The sequence below is a fragment of the Ambystoma mexicanum genome, chromosome 5q, assembly GCF_040938575.1.
Source record: "Ambystoma mexicanum isolate Mex_15411 chromosome 5q, UKY_AmexF1_1, whole genome shotgun sequence".
Taxonomy (NCBI): domain Eukaryota; kingdom Metazoa; phylum Chordata; class Amphibia; order Caudata; family Ambystomatidae; genus Ambystoma; species Ambystoma mexicanum.
Genome location: NC_090933.1, coordinates 1,319,070,863 through 1,319,091,095, shown reverse-complemented (window position 1 = coordinate 1,319,091,095; position 20,233 = coordinate 1,319,070,863). Strand labels below are relative to the sequence as shown.

General features: G+C 46.4%; 1 protein-coding gene and 1 pseudogene across 1 annotated transcript in view; one reads left to right on the top strand and one right to left on the bottom strand.

Annotated features, from left to right (window-relative positions):
* LOC138498498 (zinc finger protein 850-like) overlaps window positions 1-20,233 on the bottom strand; it is a 661,846-nt pseudogene that overhangs the window by 263,236 nt on the left and 378,377 nt on the right.
* LOC138498478 (zinc finger protein 268-like) overlaps window positions 1-20,233 on the top strand; it is a 286,623-nt gene that overhangs the window by 26,068 nt on the left and 240,322 nt on the right. Inside the window, exons 2-3 of the mRNA XM_069622231.1 lie at window positions 5,507-6,896; window positions 6,981-7,252. Of these exons, the coding sequence (XP_069478332.1) occupies window positions 6,248-6,896; window positions 6,981-7,252 (921 nt within the window). The 5' untranslated portion in view covers window positions 5,507-6,247. The remainder of the gene's footprint in view (window positions 1-5,506; window positions 6,897-6,980; window positions 7,253-20,233) is intronic.

The window sequence follows — 20,233 nt, the reverse complement described above, 5'->3', positions numbered from 1 at the left end:
TAATACAGGGCGGGAAATTCAGGGGAGCTGGGAGCTATTTAGTTCCTGCTTGTAGCATAGACGAGTCTGGCTAGCTTGACACCCAACAGTCGCCAGGAGCTACATTTGACTCCCAGACCAAGTAGTGCCAAACAAGCACACCTATGTGAATTTGGGACAATCTATAAATAAACATTATGACATGTATATGCCATTTAAGGCATAAGGGGTCATAAATAATAGATAAACTGATATGTTTCCATCTTTTGTGGAAGCTACATTTGCAGAACGATCGTCACTAGCTCCTTGTTGCCCAGTGGTAGCTCCTGGTCACTGGTCAATGCTGGATACCCAGGAGCTGCTTTTAGCTCCTGCTTCTCCAGTGATAGCTCCTGGTCACTGGTCAATGCTGGATACCCAGGAGCTGCTTTTAGCTCCTGCTTCTCCAGTGATAGTTCCTGGTCACTGGTCAATGCTGGATACCCAGGAGCTGCTTTTAGCTCCTGCTTCTCCAGTGATAGCTCCTGGTCACTGGTTAATGCTGGATACCCAGGAGCTGCGTTTCTCTCATGATTCTCCAGTGATAGCTCCTGGTCACTGGTCAATGCTGGATACCCAGGAGCTGCTTTTAGCTCCCGCTTCTCCAGTGATAGCTCCCGGTCCCTGGTGAATGCTGGATACCCGGGAGCTGCTTTTAGCTCCTGCTTTTCCAGTGATAGCTCCTGCTTCTCCAGTGATAGCTCCTGGTCACTGGTGAATGCTGGATACCCAGGAGCTGCTTTTAGCTCCTGCTTCTCCAGTGATAGCTCCTGGTCACCTGTCAATGCTGGATACCCAGGAAATGCTTTTAGCTCCTGCTTCTCCAGTGATAGCTCCTGGTCACTGGTGAATGCTGGATACCCAGGAGCTGCTTTTAGCTCCTGCTTCTCCAGTGATAGCTCCTGGTCACTGGTCAATGCTGGATACCCAGGAGCTGCTTTTAGCTCCTGCTTCTCCAGTGTTTGCTCCTGGTCACTGGTGAATGCTGGATACCCAGGAGCTGCTTTTAGCTCCTGCTTCTCCAGTGATAGCTCCTGGTCACTGGTGAATGCTGGATACCCAGGAGCTGCTTTTAGCTCCTGCTTCTCCAATGTTAATTCTGAGGCCTGTAATACTTATTGAGTATTAGAGTAGAGCCCATAGTGTCCGTACTAAGTGGAAACATGTTGGAATCTCTGAATGAGAGGAGAGGAGAGGAGGGGATAGGAACAAGGACACAAAGCAGAGGCATCAAACAGTGACAATTGAGTACAGGGTACACCCTGTGAAAGGTGCAGTAGAGGTCAACATAATATATGACTCTGTTTCCTACATGGTCAGTCAGACCTGAAACATATACACTGTTCGGGGTCTGTGAAAGGTGCATTAGCCACTTCAATACCCTATCACTCAGTTTCCTACACAGTCTGTCAGACCAGACACGATACAGAAACACTGCGGGGGCCCTGTGAATGGTCTTCACCAGTGTGTCACAAAGGCATGTGACGGGCCTGGGGTAGGCTGGGGTAAAAGAGTATCTCTTGAAACCATTTAAGGCAGAAATTGGGTATATTTCACTTTTAGCAGTGTTCAAATGCCAACATACACAGTGGTTTGGCCAGAAGTCATTTGTAAGGTCTAGCCCCCGGGTCTTTTATTGCAATTCTTGCACTTATACTCTGATTACTTAGTGTCAGTCATCATTACTCATAGTCTAACTCTTCCTTGTCACACTACTTATTTAAAGCGATCAGCCTTCCCATAGGACTCTTACCTTTATTTGTTTTTCAGAGCTGTAGCCCCTTGCAGTCCGGGATAAAAAGCACCTGACATGTCTAAGAATCTGCCTGTCTATACCAAAGTAAAACAGGCAGTAAAATATAAAATGCATCCAAGGTTCACAGCACTGCCTGATGGAGCCATGCATGTCACGGAGTCTGTAAACAGCAGGGTCTATAGTGCATATGCAGATAGCAGCAATCAGAGATGAAATGCAAGAATGCATAACAAACAATTATCAACAGTAAAGTGCTAATGCTTGCAGCTATGTCGCTGACTGAGCCAGATCCGACCAATATACACCCCTACTCAGCCACTGGTGTTTGCCTCCCCGAGCACTGAGATTGGTAGGAGGAGGTCTTTGCTTGCAGCTCACAGCCAGTGCCGGTGTTGTCATTCAGTGAGGATCCTGCTGCAAGGACCTCTGGTAGCTGTAGTCATCAGGTTTGCAGGGAACCCACTCACACCCAGACCCACAGTGTGGGGGTATATCCCACAGCGTGGTACTCAAATGCAGGGCATGTCGCCCTGGTGTAGCACCCTATTGGACTCTGAAGCTTTCACCCTTGTCCTTAGAGGTGCTGCCCCAGTTCGGGTCTCCGCTGAGTGCACCCCCTACCCTTGTTACCACCAACCTGCACACCTGCTAGTCCACATCCAGTCCTATAAATATTTATTTCTAATTGGGGACATGTCTAATATCTTTTAAGTGTAGTATGAATTGCACAAAGCCTGGCTCCTGTAAAATAAAAAAAGTATCAGCATTCCCATTGTAATGGCAAACATGGAGGGGGAGCAGGGGTTATGGCGATGTCCCCCCTCCCCCGCTGCCATGACATATGAAGCAGGGTACATTAAAGAAAGAAATGAAAGCACCCTGTAGCACCAGCTCCGACCTACGTTAGTGGGAGGGAACTGACGCTGCAGGGGTCCAGGAGAGTCAGCGGCACATTTCTGTGTGCCTCGCTCAAAAAGGTAAGTGACGGGGAAAGCTGAATGGTGAAAAGTGATCTGTATGATCTCGCAATTTCCCGATGTGCAGTAATCATGTAGATCCCCATCCAACACTAGCCAGAAGATGAATGTCGGAAGGGTAAGTGGACGTGGATCATCTGGACTGGAGAAGAGTATGCCTTGTTCCTCACGCATATAGCGCAGGAAGAGGGTGTGTGGAAGGCAACTGCACAATACACCTGCGAGGCTGAGGAGGAGCAATCCATATCTAGGCTTCCCAGAGTCCTCCTCCCACCAATCGGTTGCTCAGGCCTCCTGCAGGTTCTGGCCTACCATGGTGGTATGGTGGTATGGTCCGCTGGGCATCCCTCCAAGGAAAGGGCCGTATTGACAATGGTAGCCAGGCACTAGAGTACAGAGAGGTGGGCATGGATAAAGGCAGCAAGGTGTGGTTTATTAGACCAAGCACTGGCAGGCAAAGTCATTCACAGTATCACAGCAGGCTGATGCGAGTTAATGGTGCAGGGAGGCAAAGGGCCTGGCCCATCCACAGCTTTTACTCGGGCTAGAATTACATTGCGGGAGAATATTCAGCCGTCGGATCCTGACAGTCCAGCTGAGAGTATGTCACCAATTTGTGGAACAATGCAAGGATCTGGGAAAACATGTGCATTACATTTTTGGTAGAGGAAGATAATGGCAAAGATGTAAGTGCCTCTTGAATGAACCAATGGACTTGGCTCTGTTGGGAGGGGTACTGGGTCAAGGACAGGACTCTGGCTCATTCTACTTCCTAGTGAAGAACCTCAATGATGGTGTTTTTAATTCATTTTCACTCAGCGAGTTCAGAAGCGCACATGTAGAGACAAGGATGGAGGGTGTTGAGGTACAGCAGGGCTTTTTTATTGCAATCGCTCATTATAGTACATTGTGGCCAGATAAATCACCGAAATTGGATTCAAAGGGGACTTGAGTTTGATACGTTCCACACAGGGATATGGTAAGGCCAAGATAGTTAAATATTGTGGGCCTTGACATCCTATAAAAGTTCTGTTATGTTAACAATATTTATAACGCGCACGGTCACCAGGAGGCATCATGGCGCAAAGAGGAACAGACTGGAGCCACAGGAAGGCCTAGAATAGCCACATTTTAAGAAGATGGCGAAAGTGGAGGCTGCTTTAGCACACACAGCCTAAGGTTGTGGCTGCACAGAAGACACACCTGAGAACAGATGGGGGCCTTCCAGGGTTTATCCACTCGGAACATGGAGCACTCACAATGATTGTATTGGCTCACATCAACCTAGTGTTTGTCCTCCATACTGGAACACTCAAAGGTTCCTGCATATACTGTTGTGATAGCTACCTACACTAGACGCACAATAAATTTACTAAGGTAAGACTGGCAGGTGGGTTGGTGTCTTGCGCATCCTGGTGTGACGAACTATGCATACTTTTCACACGTACATAAGTCTTATTCCATGGTCGATGCCATATGGGTTGCAACAGATGCTGGCAATGGGATTCTCGCCTGTTCAGATAACGAATCTAGGGGTTTCCCTGGAGTAGGGTGAGTAGAATCTCCACCGTAAATCAACAGGAATCATGTGTGCAATCACTAAATGGTTGAAATCAATTTGTGGATATTGGCAGTGATCGGGCAACATCCCCATTGGTTGCTAGGGATGGGATGAAAGCAGTTCTTGGTCGCAGCACAGAGGGTACAGGGGCATGCTGAGATTCAACCTAGGGGGCAATTACCAGAATCCACAAAAAAGGGTCTAGCTCGGGTTATGGGAGTCTGATAAGTAACCGACCCATTTACACCCACTCCCTAACAATAAAACAGAGTATGTACCCCCTCATGAAATCTACACAGTGGTATTTTGAACAGGGAAACAGAAGTGGAACCCATCTGGCGGATTACATTTAGTACCTAGCAATGAGGCATTTGTATAAATAATTAGGAGGGCAACTGGGGTGTTTTGGGGAGTTCGGGGAGTCTCTCATACACTTTACCTCATTGCCAGAAATGTGATTCTATTGGTCTCTGACACAAGCGTGTTCTTTCTGTCACTCCTGGGTTAGAGGGATGGGTTTGGAGTTTATCTAGGTTTAAAGTCGATGTTTGAATGTAGTGCCAGCGTGGCCTGTGCCATTCTCACGGTGGGAAGAGATTGGCGCTTTTCCTTTAATTCACAATGCATTCTTTATTTCCTCAATGGTGCTGTTGGTTATATTATTCATGTTTGGGCCAATACACATTTGCCCAAATGTAATGGAGTCATCAGTGATTACATAATAGACTGGTCGGACACATGGCCGATTGGTGACAAGCTGCTGCTGACTTAGTGTCAAACGCCTGCCTTTATCATTTGTATATGGAAATTGGGAGATTCCATGCAATAATTGCTGAACAAATAAAATGATAGAACATATATACATGTTCCTGATGATTAAACTATCCATTTAAAAGGTTTATTCATCGAGCTGTATTTTGTTTTCTAATGGTTTGAATGCTAAAATGTTCTAAATAAAAATTAATCACACTATTCCTGCTGCATGTTACCTCTGTCCCATTAAATGTTCTCAATGGAGCACCACTTCTCTGCCACCCAGTAGGGCGCCTTTCCCCAAAAGATGGCACTTCAAAGTCGTATAAGTAACTCTGTGAGCTCACATCACTGCTAACGAGTAGTCACCTTATTACATGTGATGCCTGCGATTGTGAACGTGTTGAAACTAATAATGTGCATCTCCTTTTATGTTAATAGGTGACTGATGCCCCCAGAAATGCAACAACAGTGATTTTTAGATTCTATGAGCCAACGCAGTGAAAATCTTCATTGTTAGAATATGCAATTTCCAAGCATCTTAGACAAGTGCAAGTTTGGGGTCCAGTTGTCTTTTCAGAGCATTCAGGTGCTCAGATTGAGAAGCTTGTTGGATACATGAACATGATGGCTTCCGTCCATGCAACATCTTCCTGGTAACATCCAGTAACGAAGCTTGTTCAGTCTGTTAATCCTGGGGGAGAGGGATATCTAGCACGGAAAATGACAATGTGTTATGTGCTGTAAGAAAATCATTTCTCATTTGTGCTCTGAATGAGGGAAACGGTTCAGTGAAAAAGGTCCTCTTATTGGCACCTGACAAAACAAATAAACTTTGCACATGCACAGAATGTTGGAGCAATTGCCATCTTAAGAACATACTTATTGCCCTCATGAAGACATGGGTGAAAAACCTTATCAGTGCACTGAATTTGAGACTAGCGTCCATTTGCATGATACACTTATCTGCCACCATCAAATGCATAACGGTGAGAAACCACATGTCTGCAGTGAATGTGGGAAAGGGTTTGCTCAGAAGAGACATCTGATTAGCCACCAGAGAACACATACGGGCGAGAAACCTCATCAGTGCAGTGAATGTGGAAAAGATTTTACGTGGAAGCAAGACCTTATTAACCACCACAGAACACATACAGGTGAGAAACCTTATGGGTGCATTGCATGTGGGAAAGGGTTTGCTCAGAAGGGATCTCTTATTCACCATCAGAGAACACATACAGGTGGAAAGCTCTCGAGTGCAGTGAATGTGGGAAAGGGTTTGCTCAGAAGGATTATCTGATTAGCCACCAGAGAAACCATACAGGTGGGAAACCTTATGAGTGCATTGAATGTGGAAAAGGGTTTGCTAGAAAGCGAGAGCTTACTTTCCACCAGATAAGAACACATACCGGTGAGAAACCTCATGAGTGCACTGAATGTGGGAAAGGGTTTGTTACAAAGAGACACCTTACTATCCACCATAGAACACATACAGGTGAGAAACCACATGAGTGCACTGAATGTGGGAAAGGGTTTGCTCAGAAGGAACAGCTTATTCGCCACCAGAGAACACATACAGGTGAGAAACCTTATGAGTGCACTGAATGTGGCAAAGGTTTTGCTAAGAAGGAATCTCTCATTAGACACCAGAGAACACATACAGGTGAGAAACCTCATGAGTGCACTGAATGTGGGAAAGGTTTTGCTCTGAAGCAACGCCTTATTATCCACCAGAGAACACATACAGGTGAGAAACCTTATGGGTGCATTGCATGTGGGAAAGGATTTGTTACAAAGAGAGAGCTTACTATCCACCAGAGAACACATACAGGTGTGAAACCACATGAGTGCAGTGAATGTGGGAAAGGGTTTGCTCAGAAGCAATGCCTTATTAATCACCAGAGAACACATACAGGTGAGAAACCTTATGAGTGCACTGAATGTGGGAAAGGATTTGTTACAAAAAGACACCTTACTATCCACCAGAGAACACATACAGGTGAGAAACCACATGAGTGCACTGAATGTGGGAAAGGGTTTGCTCAGAAGGAACAGCTTATTCGCCACCAGAGAACACATACAGGTGAGAAACCTTATGAGTGCACTGAATGTGGGAAAGGTTTTGCTCGGAAGCAATGCCTTATTAATCACCAGAGAACACATACAGGTGAGAAACCTTATGAGTGCATTGAATGTGGGAAAGGGTTTGTTACAAAGGGTGAGCTTTAGCCACCAGAGAACACAAACAGATGGGAAACCACTTGAGTGCAGTGAATGTGGGAAAGGGTTTGCTCAGAAGAGATATCTTATTCGCCACCAGAGAACACATACAGGTGAAAACCCTCATAAATGCACTGAACGTGGGAAATGTTTCAGTCAGAACAGTTCCCTTATTAGGTACCAGACAAAACATGCAGGATGTTGTTATCTGCCATGAGGGAGGACATGTAGGTGGTGAAATCTCTTCTGCAATTGAAGGTGCTTCTGATAGAACAAGGTGCTTCTACAATGCTACTGAGTGTGGCATGGCTGTTGCCTAATACTGTGAAGAACCTGCCTCCACTGTGGTTCTTGGTTTCCTTTGGCACACACATGATGGCTGATTATGATTGTTGAATCACTGCTGTTTGAAATGCATCCCTTCTGGAATGTTCAGAAGGGAGACTGTACCTTCTGTGTTAAGGTAACCATCCTATGGAACACTTTGCCTAAGGACCTCATGCTAATAAATGGACACCAGCATTTTGGAAAAAGACCCAGTGATTGAATCAATAACTATAGACCCTCATTGGATATATAAGGTGCCCCCCCCTTCCTATTTTACAGGGAAGCTCCCAACTACTGAAATGGAACCCAGAGGGCATCTTGTCTTTTTCTGTACTGATATTATGCTCTTGCTACATAGATTCTAAAAAAGGATTCAGGCTCAGAGTGCATTTCCCTTCCCCACTCCATTGCACAGCTCTATCAATGTACAACCCTTACAACATACTAAAATCAAAGGTTCTGCAACACATCCACGACAGTTCCTGTCACAACTAATGCAAATGTATAGGGATAGAGAAGGTTTTCACAGGAGAGGGGTATAATATGCATTACATAACAGTGTTATTAATTACCATTTCACTGTACCAACGTCTAAAAGACCAGAATGACTAACATTTAAAAAAAAACATGTATTTATTTACACACATAAAAATCCCTCGTACATTCTTTCTAGAATAACACAATATTCCAACTCTCCAAGTTCAAATAGAATTCAAACACATTTGCTTGGCTGTTAAGCATCAACTCTCGTCTTCTAATATCAATTCAATCTACTTGATGTCTTTAGTCAAGGACATTCCAAAACATGTCAAGCATATAAAGCCCTGTCCAACTCCACCTGGGGTTTAAATCGCCTTTCCACTGACAGACACAAGTCCTGTCCAGCATTATCCCTTCTGTTTAGGGAACATCTAAGTCAAAATAGACCTGCTCTATCACTGAAGCAATATGTATGAAACGCCACCACATTTCTAAAGGCAAATTACATGGTTTAACCTCTAAAGTAATAACTTGTAAAGGCTCATCAAAACCATCCTATGGCAAATCACAATATATCAAGCACTACATTTCAATGTATATCATAATGTTCAATGCATAGCAAAATGGGAGTACATTATTCCGTCAAGCAAACCCCATTGCAATACTATGAAAATCATGACTCAAAGGGGTAGCTTAAAGCATATGTCCCCTGCTCCCTCTGACAGGATCTCAGCATGACATTGCCTCAGCAAGTCAGCCAGCCCCTGTATAGATGCTTCTCAACCTTTCACGCTCTGATGTCAAGTGCTATAAACCTAATTATTTCCAGATTGACTATGGCAATGACATTTATTCTGTGCTCCTTGGCATGTGTGACTAACTTCAGATGGCACAGAAAGTGCTAACCTGGTTGTTTCAGGCATTGACAAATGTGTCCATATCACTCTTTCATTAAGAGCCACACGGGCTACCTGTGACCTCTCACATTGGGTTTAAGGTGCTTTGTCTAGCTCATTGCGCCATTCATGGCAAATGCCCCCACCCCATTCTGCATTGGATCCTTTCACCGTTGTCCTCCTTGTGCCTTTAAATCTATTACTCTAGAGGAGGAGGTGATGTACTTCTTCGTTTTTTTCTTCTTTTTTTTGCTCCCTATATCTGGAATGCCCTCTGTCTAAGATTGCATGCCACCACCGACCATATGACCTTCAGAAGCTTGCTGAAGACCCATCTGTTCTGGTTTGTCTTTTCTTCATTTTGCTGGATTCTCATATGTTTTAATGTCCACCTGCTGTTAGAACCCATACACCTTTGGCTGAATAAGTGCCATAGAGAATTATTTTTGTAATTTTAAAAAAAGGCAGCTTTTAATACCATCCCTACAATAAGCGGTGTATTAACCATTTACTCCCCAAGAAATTGCAAATACTCCCTTCAAATATGCTTTCTGCCTCTCAGGTTCATGAATATATTGAGGCCAGTGATGCCAGCCAGGCAGTACCAGTGGATGGTGGTCTACAGAGATTTCTCCCTGATGTATGAAAACTATAAAGTAAACAATTTATATTTTATTGTATATGAATTGCTAGTTGTAAAGAAGTGTGCATTTCAAAGAATTCACTTTTTTCTACTTAAATTATGAGAAAACTTGCCTCTTGGTAATGTTTTTTCTGATGGATGTTCCTGCCACGGTTTCCTCATCTATGATATCATGAGGCTATTGCCATATCCTAGCGCAGCTGTTCCCTGGAAACATTTCCACCGCTAGGGGGCGCTGCACCACTCTGCATCTGTCCGACGCCTCTACAAGTCCCCTGCCAAAATGTTGTCTGGCCAGTATAAGTAGTGGTGCCATGACCTCAGTTTCACCCTCTTTCCCTAAAATTCTGGGGCAGGTAGGGAGTGCGATGAGGATTCCATGGCAGAAATATCCATCAGAAGCAACATTACTGAGAGGTAAGTAATTTGTTCTACTAATGGATACCGTCCTGCCACGGATTCCACATCTGTGATGGACTCCCTAAGCAGTATGAAATCTGGAGGAGGGAGGAAAGCAAGGACACCACCTAAACCAGAAAACTCAGAAGGACTGCCCTATCAATAATGGTCATACTGGCCCACAAGGGAATCCAAGCAGTAATGCATAGCGAACGTGTGCAGAGACGCTCACATTGCTGCCAGGAAAATGGCCAGGACAAGGAACCCCCATTGCCAGGCAGAAGTGACAGCCCCTCCTCTGGTAGAGTGAGCCCTGAGACCCTCATGCACATCCTTCACACCCAGATCATAGCATTATGTGATGCAGAGAATGATCCACCTGGACAGGGTCTGTTTGGTCACCAACAAAAAGCTGGTCATCCTTCCTAGCGTCTCGAGTATGAGTGATGTAGAACTTTAGGACCCATACTGGGTCCAATCGATGAAATCCTTCCTCTGCCTTAGAAGGCTGAGATGGAGGGAAGAACACAGGAAGATGGATATGAGAGAGATGGAAATCTGACATGACCCACAATCCTGGGTGCCGTGGTCTTCGCCCAGACAGTACTAGAAATCGCGGTACAGATTGAAGGCAGACATCTGCCTATCGCAGTCTGCACATGGCTTAAAATCGAAGGCCTTTGATGAAGTCTGCATGGCGAAACACTTTTAGAAAAGCTTGACGAGCATGTTCCCGATAAGCGAGCACAGTGCGTGGAAAAAAGGAACTATGGGCCCTGCACTTGAAATGACATCGAGGCCAGTATAAGTAGCAGGGACCATAGTTCCTTTTTTTCCATAGAGGCTTTGGACGGACCTGACGCAGCCATTCCCTTACTGTGGCTACCATCTATCAGCTAACTGGTCAGATCTCCTCCTTCCTCTCCGAGTGGGCGGACCTCTCCTCTTCCCTTCTGGTATCGACCACTCAACTCCTCCTTCTTGGAGACTTTAACTTCCACCTGGATGCTTCCTGTCCGTCCTCTGGACTCTTTCATGACCTCTGCGACTCTCTCTCACTCTCTATCCTCCCCTCTGGCCCGACTCACTCTGAAGGGAATACTCTTGATGTTCTTATCTCTACAAACCTTCCCCTCTCTATCCCTCTCACCACTCCTCTCTTCTGGAGTGATCACTTTCTCCTTTCCTCCCAGCTCACTCTCTCCACCCCTCAGGCCAATCCAACTCCAGCACTGCCACCTACCTTCTCGGTTACCTGACCCATGAAGCGTGTGTCAGTTTCTGTCACTTTCTCACCCACGCCCAGTCCCCATTTGTCTAAATCACACCCTGACACAGCCCTCTCCATGCTCCACTCTGCTATATCTGATACTCTCAATGTTCTTGCCCCTGTCATGAGGATCCACTTGAAGCCCAAAGCCAAGTGCAACTCCTAGTATGACTCAGACCTCACCACCCTTAAATGCAAGTGCAGGGTGGCTGAGAGGAAATGGTGTGCTTCTGGTACATCCTCTGACAAACAGGCGTGCTGCCTGCTCCAAAGGCAATACCGGCTCTCTGTCCACACCAAGAAGAGAGCCCACATCCAAGTCTGCATCTCTGGAGCATCTAACAACTCAGCCAAACTCTTTAAAATCTGCAAGGAGCTGGCCAATCCTACTGCAGTCTCTACCTCTCCTGTCCCCTCCCAGGCCCTCTGCAGGGACCTGGCCTCTCATTTCATCTCTAAAACTCAGGACATCCTGTCCTCTCTCTCTTCCTCTCCTCCTCTCTCTATCCCATCTCTTCCTCTAGCCCTTCTTCCGCCATCTTTCCTCCCTCCTTCTCTGCCTTTCCCCTGTTCTCCCCAGACAAGGTTTCTAGACAAGTTTGATCTATTAAAGTATCGCCAAAACAGGTTCACCCCTGTTCCTCTAAAACCATCAAGGACCACATTGACACCTTGGCCCCTGCTCTAGCTGACTTCTGCAACCACTCCTTCACCATAGGAGACTTCCCTTCCCCCCCTGAAACACTCACTTTTGCACCCTCTTCTTAAGAAAACCCACCGCCGACCCCTCTTGCCCGGCTAACTATCGCCCAATCTCCATCACTCCTTTCATGGGCAAACTCCTGGAAAAGATGGCCACCTCCCAGCTTAATCTTCACTCTGAATCTGTTGGTTATCTCCATGACCATCAGTCTGGTTTCAGAGCTACCAGAAGCACAGAAACTGCTCTCCTGCACATCCATGAAGACCTGTTTGCTAACCATGATTCCAGCTTTCCCTGTGTCCTCATCTTACCTGATCTCTCTTCTGCCTTTGACATGGTCAACCATCCCATCCTGCTCAACCGTCTTCGTGATAACCTGGGTATCACTGATCAGGCCCTGGCTTGGCTGACCTCTTTCCTCTCTGATCGACCCTTCCAGGTCTAATTGGGCTCCTTCCTCTCCTCTATCTCTATCTCTACCTGTGGTGTTCCCCAGGGTTCTAACCTCTCTCCCTGGCTGTTCAACCAATACCTGGCACTCCTTGACCACCGCATTGCCGCTCTCTGCCCCAACTTTCAGTGCTATGCAGATGACAGCTCATTTTCAGGCTCCCTTCGACCACCTCTTCTTCTCTCACCTCTGACTGTCTGCTATCCAGGAGTGGTGTGCCGTCAATGGTCTCTGTCTGAATGACAGTAAGACAGAGATTCTCCTCATCAGCACGCCAGCTCCCTTCTTTCCTGTCGCTCTCTGGCTGGCCTCTCCTGACCCTCTTCCTGCTCCCACCTGTGAGGCTAAAAACCTTGGAGTCATCTTCAACTCCAGACTCTCCTTCTCTCCATCTCTGACGTCTCTAAGAAGTCACACTACCAACTGCACCTCCTCAGAGGTATTCTTACTTTCCTCTCCTTCCCCCAGAAGCTAACTGTCTCCAGAGCTCTGGTTCTCTCTAGGCTGGACTACTGCAACAGCCTCTTTCTAAATCTGCCTGCTTCTACTCTCTGCCCTCTGCAACTCATCCAGAACAGGAATGCAAGACTTGTCCTTGGCCTCAAGCCCAGGGATCGTATCTCTCCAGGACTGAAATCTCTGCACTGTTTGTTTATTTATTTGTAGGGTGCACCAAACCCTTAGGTAGCTGGCTGCACAACGTCACAAAGAAACTGACAGATTAGTTATAGATATACATATAGATAAAGATACAGTTACAGATATAGTCATGTACAGAAAATACAGGTGCTAGGAGGTAGGGTAAGGTGGTGGCATACATGTAGGACATATAGTTACGTTTGTTAGATCTAGTGGTCATTAAGTCGTAACCAGGTACGGGTGTTACGACTGAAACTGAGGTAAGACTGATCCCTTCTGAGCTCTAATGGGAGTGCATTCCATTGTTGGGTTGATTTTACAGGGAAGCTGTTGCCTCCTGTTTTTTTTAGTCTGAATCTGGGTATTTGGAGACAGTAGGAATTGGAAGTCCTGGCAGGTCGTGCAGAGGTTTTTCTGATTATTCTTTCCTTCAAGTATGGAGTGTGTATGGGAGGATAGGTCTATAAGACCCCCTCCCCGACATATCCCTCCCATGTGAGGTTCGTGGCCCGTCATGGGCCCCCTGTTAACAGGGCCCAGGTAACGGGGCGGCTGCTGATCGACACACAGGGCCAATCATGTTGTACTGTAACAGACAATATACTCCATTTTGGAAGCATCTGGACTCCATTTTAGATAATAGCGACCTGAACCCGAATGAGACAGCCTGCCTGTGAATGCTGCAGCTGGGCCCCCACTCACTGTGCACAGGGAGCCATGCCCTCCCCCGGTGCCTCCACTCCATGGTAGATCCGCTGGAGGCCCGTTCTCACGAGCAACCAGACACAAACAAGTATCAGAACAAACACTGTATCATTTACCTTCCGCAGTATATCACTGTCCCCGAAGTGACCTGACTCGCTGTTCAAGTCTGGAAAATAACAAAAAAACATCCTAATAGAACGGGCCTCGACCCCGCATCTAACCCCTAACATGTAAAATATATGGTGTCAATACCCTCCTCGTATGAACCCCTGTCGATGTTCCCAAATGAAGTGTCAACCACACACCAAAGCCTAACGATTCATAGGATTGCTATGTTAATTATAAACACCCGTGTTGGGGAAGGGATACAAATTCATAAGTGTTGGTGAAGTAAAAATGACCTCAGACCGTGTACGATATCATGTGCCTAGAAGACTCATTGAAAGAGTTTGATACAGCCCCCCCAGTGCTAACTAACGAATGCTGCTAAGTACAAAGGAAGGCGGAAAAAGCATTGCCGAGAATATGTGTGTCGTGCAGTGGGGCACGTTTAAATGCATGACCAAGAATGTAAATGTACTACCACCTGTGAATGTTTTGCTTTTATGCTCCTGAGTACACCACCAAACCTAATGCTACCTCATGTGTTATCCAACTGCTACCGTGTGAGATTGCTAAAATGTAGTCTTCTAATATTCAGTGATGTATGAAACACTGCCAAACTAACATTATTAACCGTCTCCTCATTCTGCATAGTGTGCAGCCCACACACACACACACACACACACACACACACACACACACACACACACACACACACACACACCCCCCCCCCCCCCCCCCCCCTCTCCCCCTTCTCCCGCCAGGACTAGCTGGCGCGCGGGCAGCTCAGCCTCAACTCCCCTCATTCCGTTGGACCCGCTTCAAGTATTCACCTCCCCATATCCGAGGCCGCCATGGTCGGCCAAATGAAGTATTTACAACCTGGTCCTTAACCCCACCGCCTCAAGGTGCACCTTCATTGATCCAGTAGTACTCCGGCTCACCCCAAGTTAATGAGCCTTGGAGAGCAGATATGCAACCCTGGACTAACATATCATAAAGTAATGATTCACTACATCTAACAAGACCAGAATGACGGGGCAGTTCACCTCAACCCCCCAGACCAGATACCCAAGTTTATGACACCCGGTCAACAGGCCAGAAGTAACAGTGCCCTGATGTATTGGTAAAGCTTCATATTGCATGTGTTTCTCCAGTATCCTATTACCCCTTAGAGTAACATATTTCAGGATTTGGAGGACAACTGGAACCGTCTAAACGGATGAGTGTTTGTGTGGCCACAAGGGCAGAATGTTAGGGCATCCATCTATCAACGACACTGACCGCGCCTGGCCTGGCAGCTCCACCCCGACGAGCCCAGCTGACCCATCCGCCCCACGTTGGCACCACGCTGATGTCCACCAATCCTGGAGCTGCTCATCACTGCTGCGCCTATAGTTAGTCGACGCCACCCAATCCCCAAGACTATGTGCCCCCTATAGTGTGTAGGATTCATGACATGTTTTTGTAATAAATAAGACTGTCTTTGCTATTGTCAGACAGGGCACTTTCGGAGCTTGCAGAGTCCTTTGCATGCCCTATTTGACTAGATAAAAAAACCTTTTACTTTCACCCGCACTTGGTCTTGGTCTCATTCCCTCCTGGGGTGTGTCCTTTACTGCCTCTCTTTGTGGGGAGGGTAATGCCTTTTGGGGACGCTTGCTTTCAGTGGTGACCCCAAAACGTGATTACATTTTTAAAATGTTCTCTTTTCATCGTCCCCTCTGGCACGAGAAATTCCGGGCGGCAGTGGAGACGCACGGTGCGTCCGCTCAAGAAAGCTGCCTGCCTACGTCAACTGGTACACTTAGACGTGCGCATGGAATATATAGAGAGTACGTGGTCCCGCTCCAAAAAAAAACCCTTTAGTACCGCTCGTCGGAGCCGGGGGGCGGCCATTGAGTGAGGCAGCACCGCCTGGACGGACCGAGTCCGGAGAATCTCGAATCAAGACGGGCACGTGAGTATTAAGTGCAAGTGATTATAAAAAGGAGAAGGGGAAAGGAGCCAGATTACACAAGGTCATTTAAGGGGTACTTTCAACTATTAATGCTACTTATATTTACTTTACTTTCTCTGCATATGGCCATTAGGACAAAAAAGGTGAAATAAGAGAAGATAAGGACGGGAACCTAGCTCTGCAAGGGGGTAGAAGGCGGCGCCGCATAGTGCTATCTTAACTAGTGCTGGGAATAAGTGAAAAGTAGAGAATAGAATACAGGTGTCTGAGAATTGGGAGACACGATGTATACGTTAGAAACTGCTATTTTTCTTTCTTCTTCTACTTCGATCAGGGTACCTCGGTGGTGAACAAAAGATAAAACTTTCTAAAGGTTCGGGGGCAAGTGATGAACTAGGGTAAGGGAACCTTGGCAGGGAGAAGTACAGGGCAAGGGAAAAGGGGAGGGGTAAATGTGATGTGTTGTATCATAAAAGTATGTTAAACGTTTGTCCCATGCTGTATATGTTAAGTTAACAGATGTTTTAATGAGTTGTAAAGAAACCATGTTGAATTAATGACATTGCATAGCTCTGTGGTATGGTCATTGTAAGTGTGACCCGGTAAGATTTGAAGCTAATAATATTGTGAGCAAGTACTTTTTTGTATGTGTCCAAATATTGATTAAGATAAGAGTCACACACACACACCTATAAGAGACAGTGATAGACACAACCTAGTACAGATAGAGAAACACTGGGAGTATAATATGGGGGCGGAGACAGCCCTGGCCCATATTTGTAAAAATCTACCTGGTTATGCAGAACGCATAAAGAAATACCACGATCAATGGGTGACAGAATTAAAAGGAGAAGGATTACCCCAGGTATGGCCAGAAGGCGGATCATTCGATAAAAGTGTCCTGGACATGGTAGCCACATGTATATTCATGAATATAAGGGTAAGCAGTTTCAAAAGAGAACAGAAATATTAGATTTGTGGAGGCTATTCGAAGAAGTACCGCCACTAAAAAAGAAAGAATCAGTACCGAACCTGCCCTCCACCGTTGACACTCCCCTAACAGTACATGAAATGAAAGGGAGGATACAGGAAAAGAGGGATCAATAGAGGTAACACAATTGTACCCCTCCTAAACAAACCGGTGCCAGCAGAAGGATATAGTGATCCCACATATGTGCCCACCCCACAACCAACTGCACCACCGCCATATGAGTGCCCCAGACAGCGTGGACAGGTAAGTACCCCAGCAGTAGATATTGATAAGTTAACAGAGGACCTAGATTCTAGGCTCTCAATGGCAAGAAATGAATTATCTAGAATAAGAAATATATGTGAGCAGAGTGGAACAAGTGTTACTAGAACTGAGCAAACATTTAGAACACAGGCACTCGACAGGTCACCTGAAGAAAGATGGAAGAAAGGGAAAATACTGTTCCGGATTCAGGAAGAGCCAACTCGAGTAATAGAACTAGGGCCACAGGAGATGGAAGAAAACACAGGTGAGGAAGGAATGGCTACTGGGGGAATGGAAGAACTGTAGTGCTGTGTTTAGGATGAAGAACAGGAAAGTGGAAGGTTGGGTGTGGCGATGGGAGGGAGATCAGGTGAAGGAGAGGGAACACCTCTGGGAAGGACAATAGAAGAGGAATGGACAGGAAGGTTAAGGAATAGAATGGGGAGATTGGCATCGTTGGGAAAGAAAGAATTGAAGGTGAGTACTGGCAGAACGACAAAAAGCAAACTACAACTCCCATTGATACATAGGGGAGGTGGGAGACCAAATTACGTAGCCTGGGCCCATATGGATAAAGCCAATTTGTTAAAATAGTTGCCCCCGCTATCGGGGGGGGCAAGTAAGTGGATATATGCATTTGAGAAACACACCGCGGGAGTGCCATTGGTGGTAGGGGATGTTAAAAGCTTGCTAGTATCAGCAGTAGGTGATCAGGCAGATAGAATGTGGGCTCAGGCAGATAGAGTGTGGGCAAAGGCTGGTTTCCTGGAAGTAACATTGGATTGTGATCGCCATGATGGAGCATCTTTTAACACAGTGCGTGCGAGGGTATGGGATGCATTAAGAGAAACATTTCCAGACACACCAGATTTACAGTCGGTGATGCAGTGCACAATGAATTATGGGGAAGATGCTATGGATTACATTTTTCGGGTGCAGGGGATGTGGAGAGCCGAAACGGGCATGCCCTGGTATCAGTCAACATCCCTATTTTACTTTATAATAAAGAGAGGGCTCCCAAAAGAGGTACAGAAAGCACTCTACAAAATAGCAGGATCGAAGCAAAAGGGTGGCCAGAAATACAAAGCATTATAGTGCACCACTGCAAGAGAATAAAAGAAAGGGAGAAAGAAATTGCCCAAAACAGATTGGCAGACAAGGCTAAGTTAGTTCAAACAAAACTGGTGAAGGTAGCTGCAGCTGTAGCAGCGCTCCCCCAAGACAGGGAGGGGGAAGAGGAGGAAGGGCTGCTAGCGAAACAAGGGAGGATGGCAGCAAATTGGACAGGCAACGGGCATCCAGAGTGGAATGGACAGGAGCAATACGGAGGTCCGCAGTGGCAAGCGTGGGCCACCCGCAGAGGACGAGGTGGGCACAGAGGCCGCAGAGGGGGTGGTCAAGGATACGGGGGAAATGGCGGGTGTGGAGGACAAGGTCTTAGAGGGGGACAAGGGATCTGTTGGAATTGTGGGAGGTGGAGACATTTCCCACGAGAATGCAGAAGCAGACCAAATAATATATATATTAAGACGATCAACCATGTGGTCAGCCCCACGCGGGGAGCCCATATGGATTACCCATGGGAGAGGCACAAGGGTAGCCAGAGCAGGGGTATGTAGAGCAGCGAAGAGAACCTCCTCAAAATGTACAACAACATCCACAAAGCCGCGATCATATGCAATACACACAAGATAACCCCTTTGCCACAACTGCTAACGGTGCACCTGCCCCGTATGGCGGAGTCGCGGTGGTATCAGGGAATGTCTTCAGTCAAGGGGGGGAACACGAGACATCCAGCATAGGACAGCCCACAGGGAGCACTTGCGTGTCCTGTTCTATCTACGACCTACAATGCAGCAGAGGAACCATTGATAGGGGCGCAGATAGGGAACAAACAGTTCATTTTTATGGTGGACTCGGGAGCTGAAAAATCATGTTTACGTGAAGGCCGGTTTCCGCTATCTAATCGTAAATTGGAGATGCAGGGGTTCTCTGGGGCTGTTGTCAAAGTTCCTAACACAGAAGATTTAGATGTCACCGTGGGGGGTATGACAGTGAGGGCACCCCTACTGTATTAGGAACAGTCCCCAATTAACTTGTTTGGAAGGGACCTTCTCAGTAAGCTTAATATGAATATCTCCTTCACAGAGAGAGGGATAGTTTGTTCGACCCCAGTGATTTGTCCCATGCGCGTAATGCTGGTGGTACATGCGTGAGCAACAGCACCAGAAGTGTGCGGCATACCTGTAGATCCCGGTGTGTTTATTCAAGGACTGAAAACATTGGCACGGGTGGTCCCAGAGTTGAAAAAGCTAGAATGGCGGGTACCCGCAGAGTTCATCTTCCGACCAATATCACGCCCAGAGATTGTGCCAGGGACAGTGATGTCCTTAGACTTACATGCAGTTCAAATCTCAACTAAACAAATAGCCGTCATTGCAATGGATATACATGGCTGTGAGTGGCGCACAGTGTTGTGCATCAATGCCAACATTGCATTGTGAGACCTGTCAGAATGAAGATCTTTTCTCAGATTCAGAAAGTGATGGTGAAATAATAATGGAGATAGCAATACCCTGTGACATCATGATACAAGAGAGGCAGGTGCCAGTACAGCTGATGGCAGTGGTGGGGGCACCGCCTTCCTTCTTTGATGATGATATGAAATTAGTGCCCAGTAATTTGTGGACCACAGGCCCCCATGACGTGGGATTATTACATGGAGTCACCCCAGTTAAAATAAAACTCAAACCTGGAGCTATTTTGCCCACGGTAAAACAGTACCCCCTGTCCCAAGAGGCAGAAGACGGTATCAAAGAGACAATAAGCACATTTCTGACGCAAGGAATAATAGTACCTTCAAATTCACCATGTAATACTTGCATTTGCCCAATCAAAAAAGCAAAAGGAGGGGCATGGAGGATGATCCAAGACCTACGCCCCCTTCATGATGTCATTCAAAAAGAGTTCCCTTTGGTCCCCAATCCAGCATCCATATTGTGCAGCATCCCCAAGAATGCATCACATTTCACAGTAGTTGATTTGAAAAAATACCTTCTTCTCCATCCCATTGGCAGAAGAGTGCAGGTATTTAACAGCATTTACACTGGGAGGAAAGAGATACGAACATTGCAGGTTA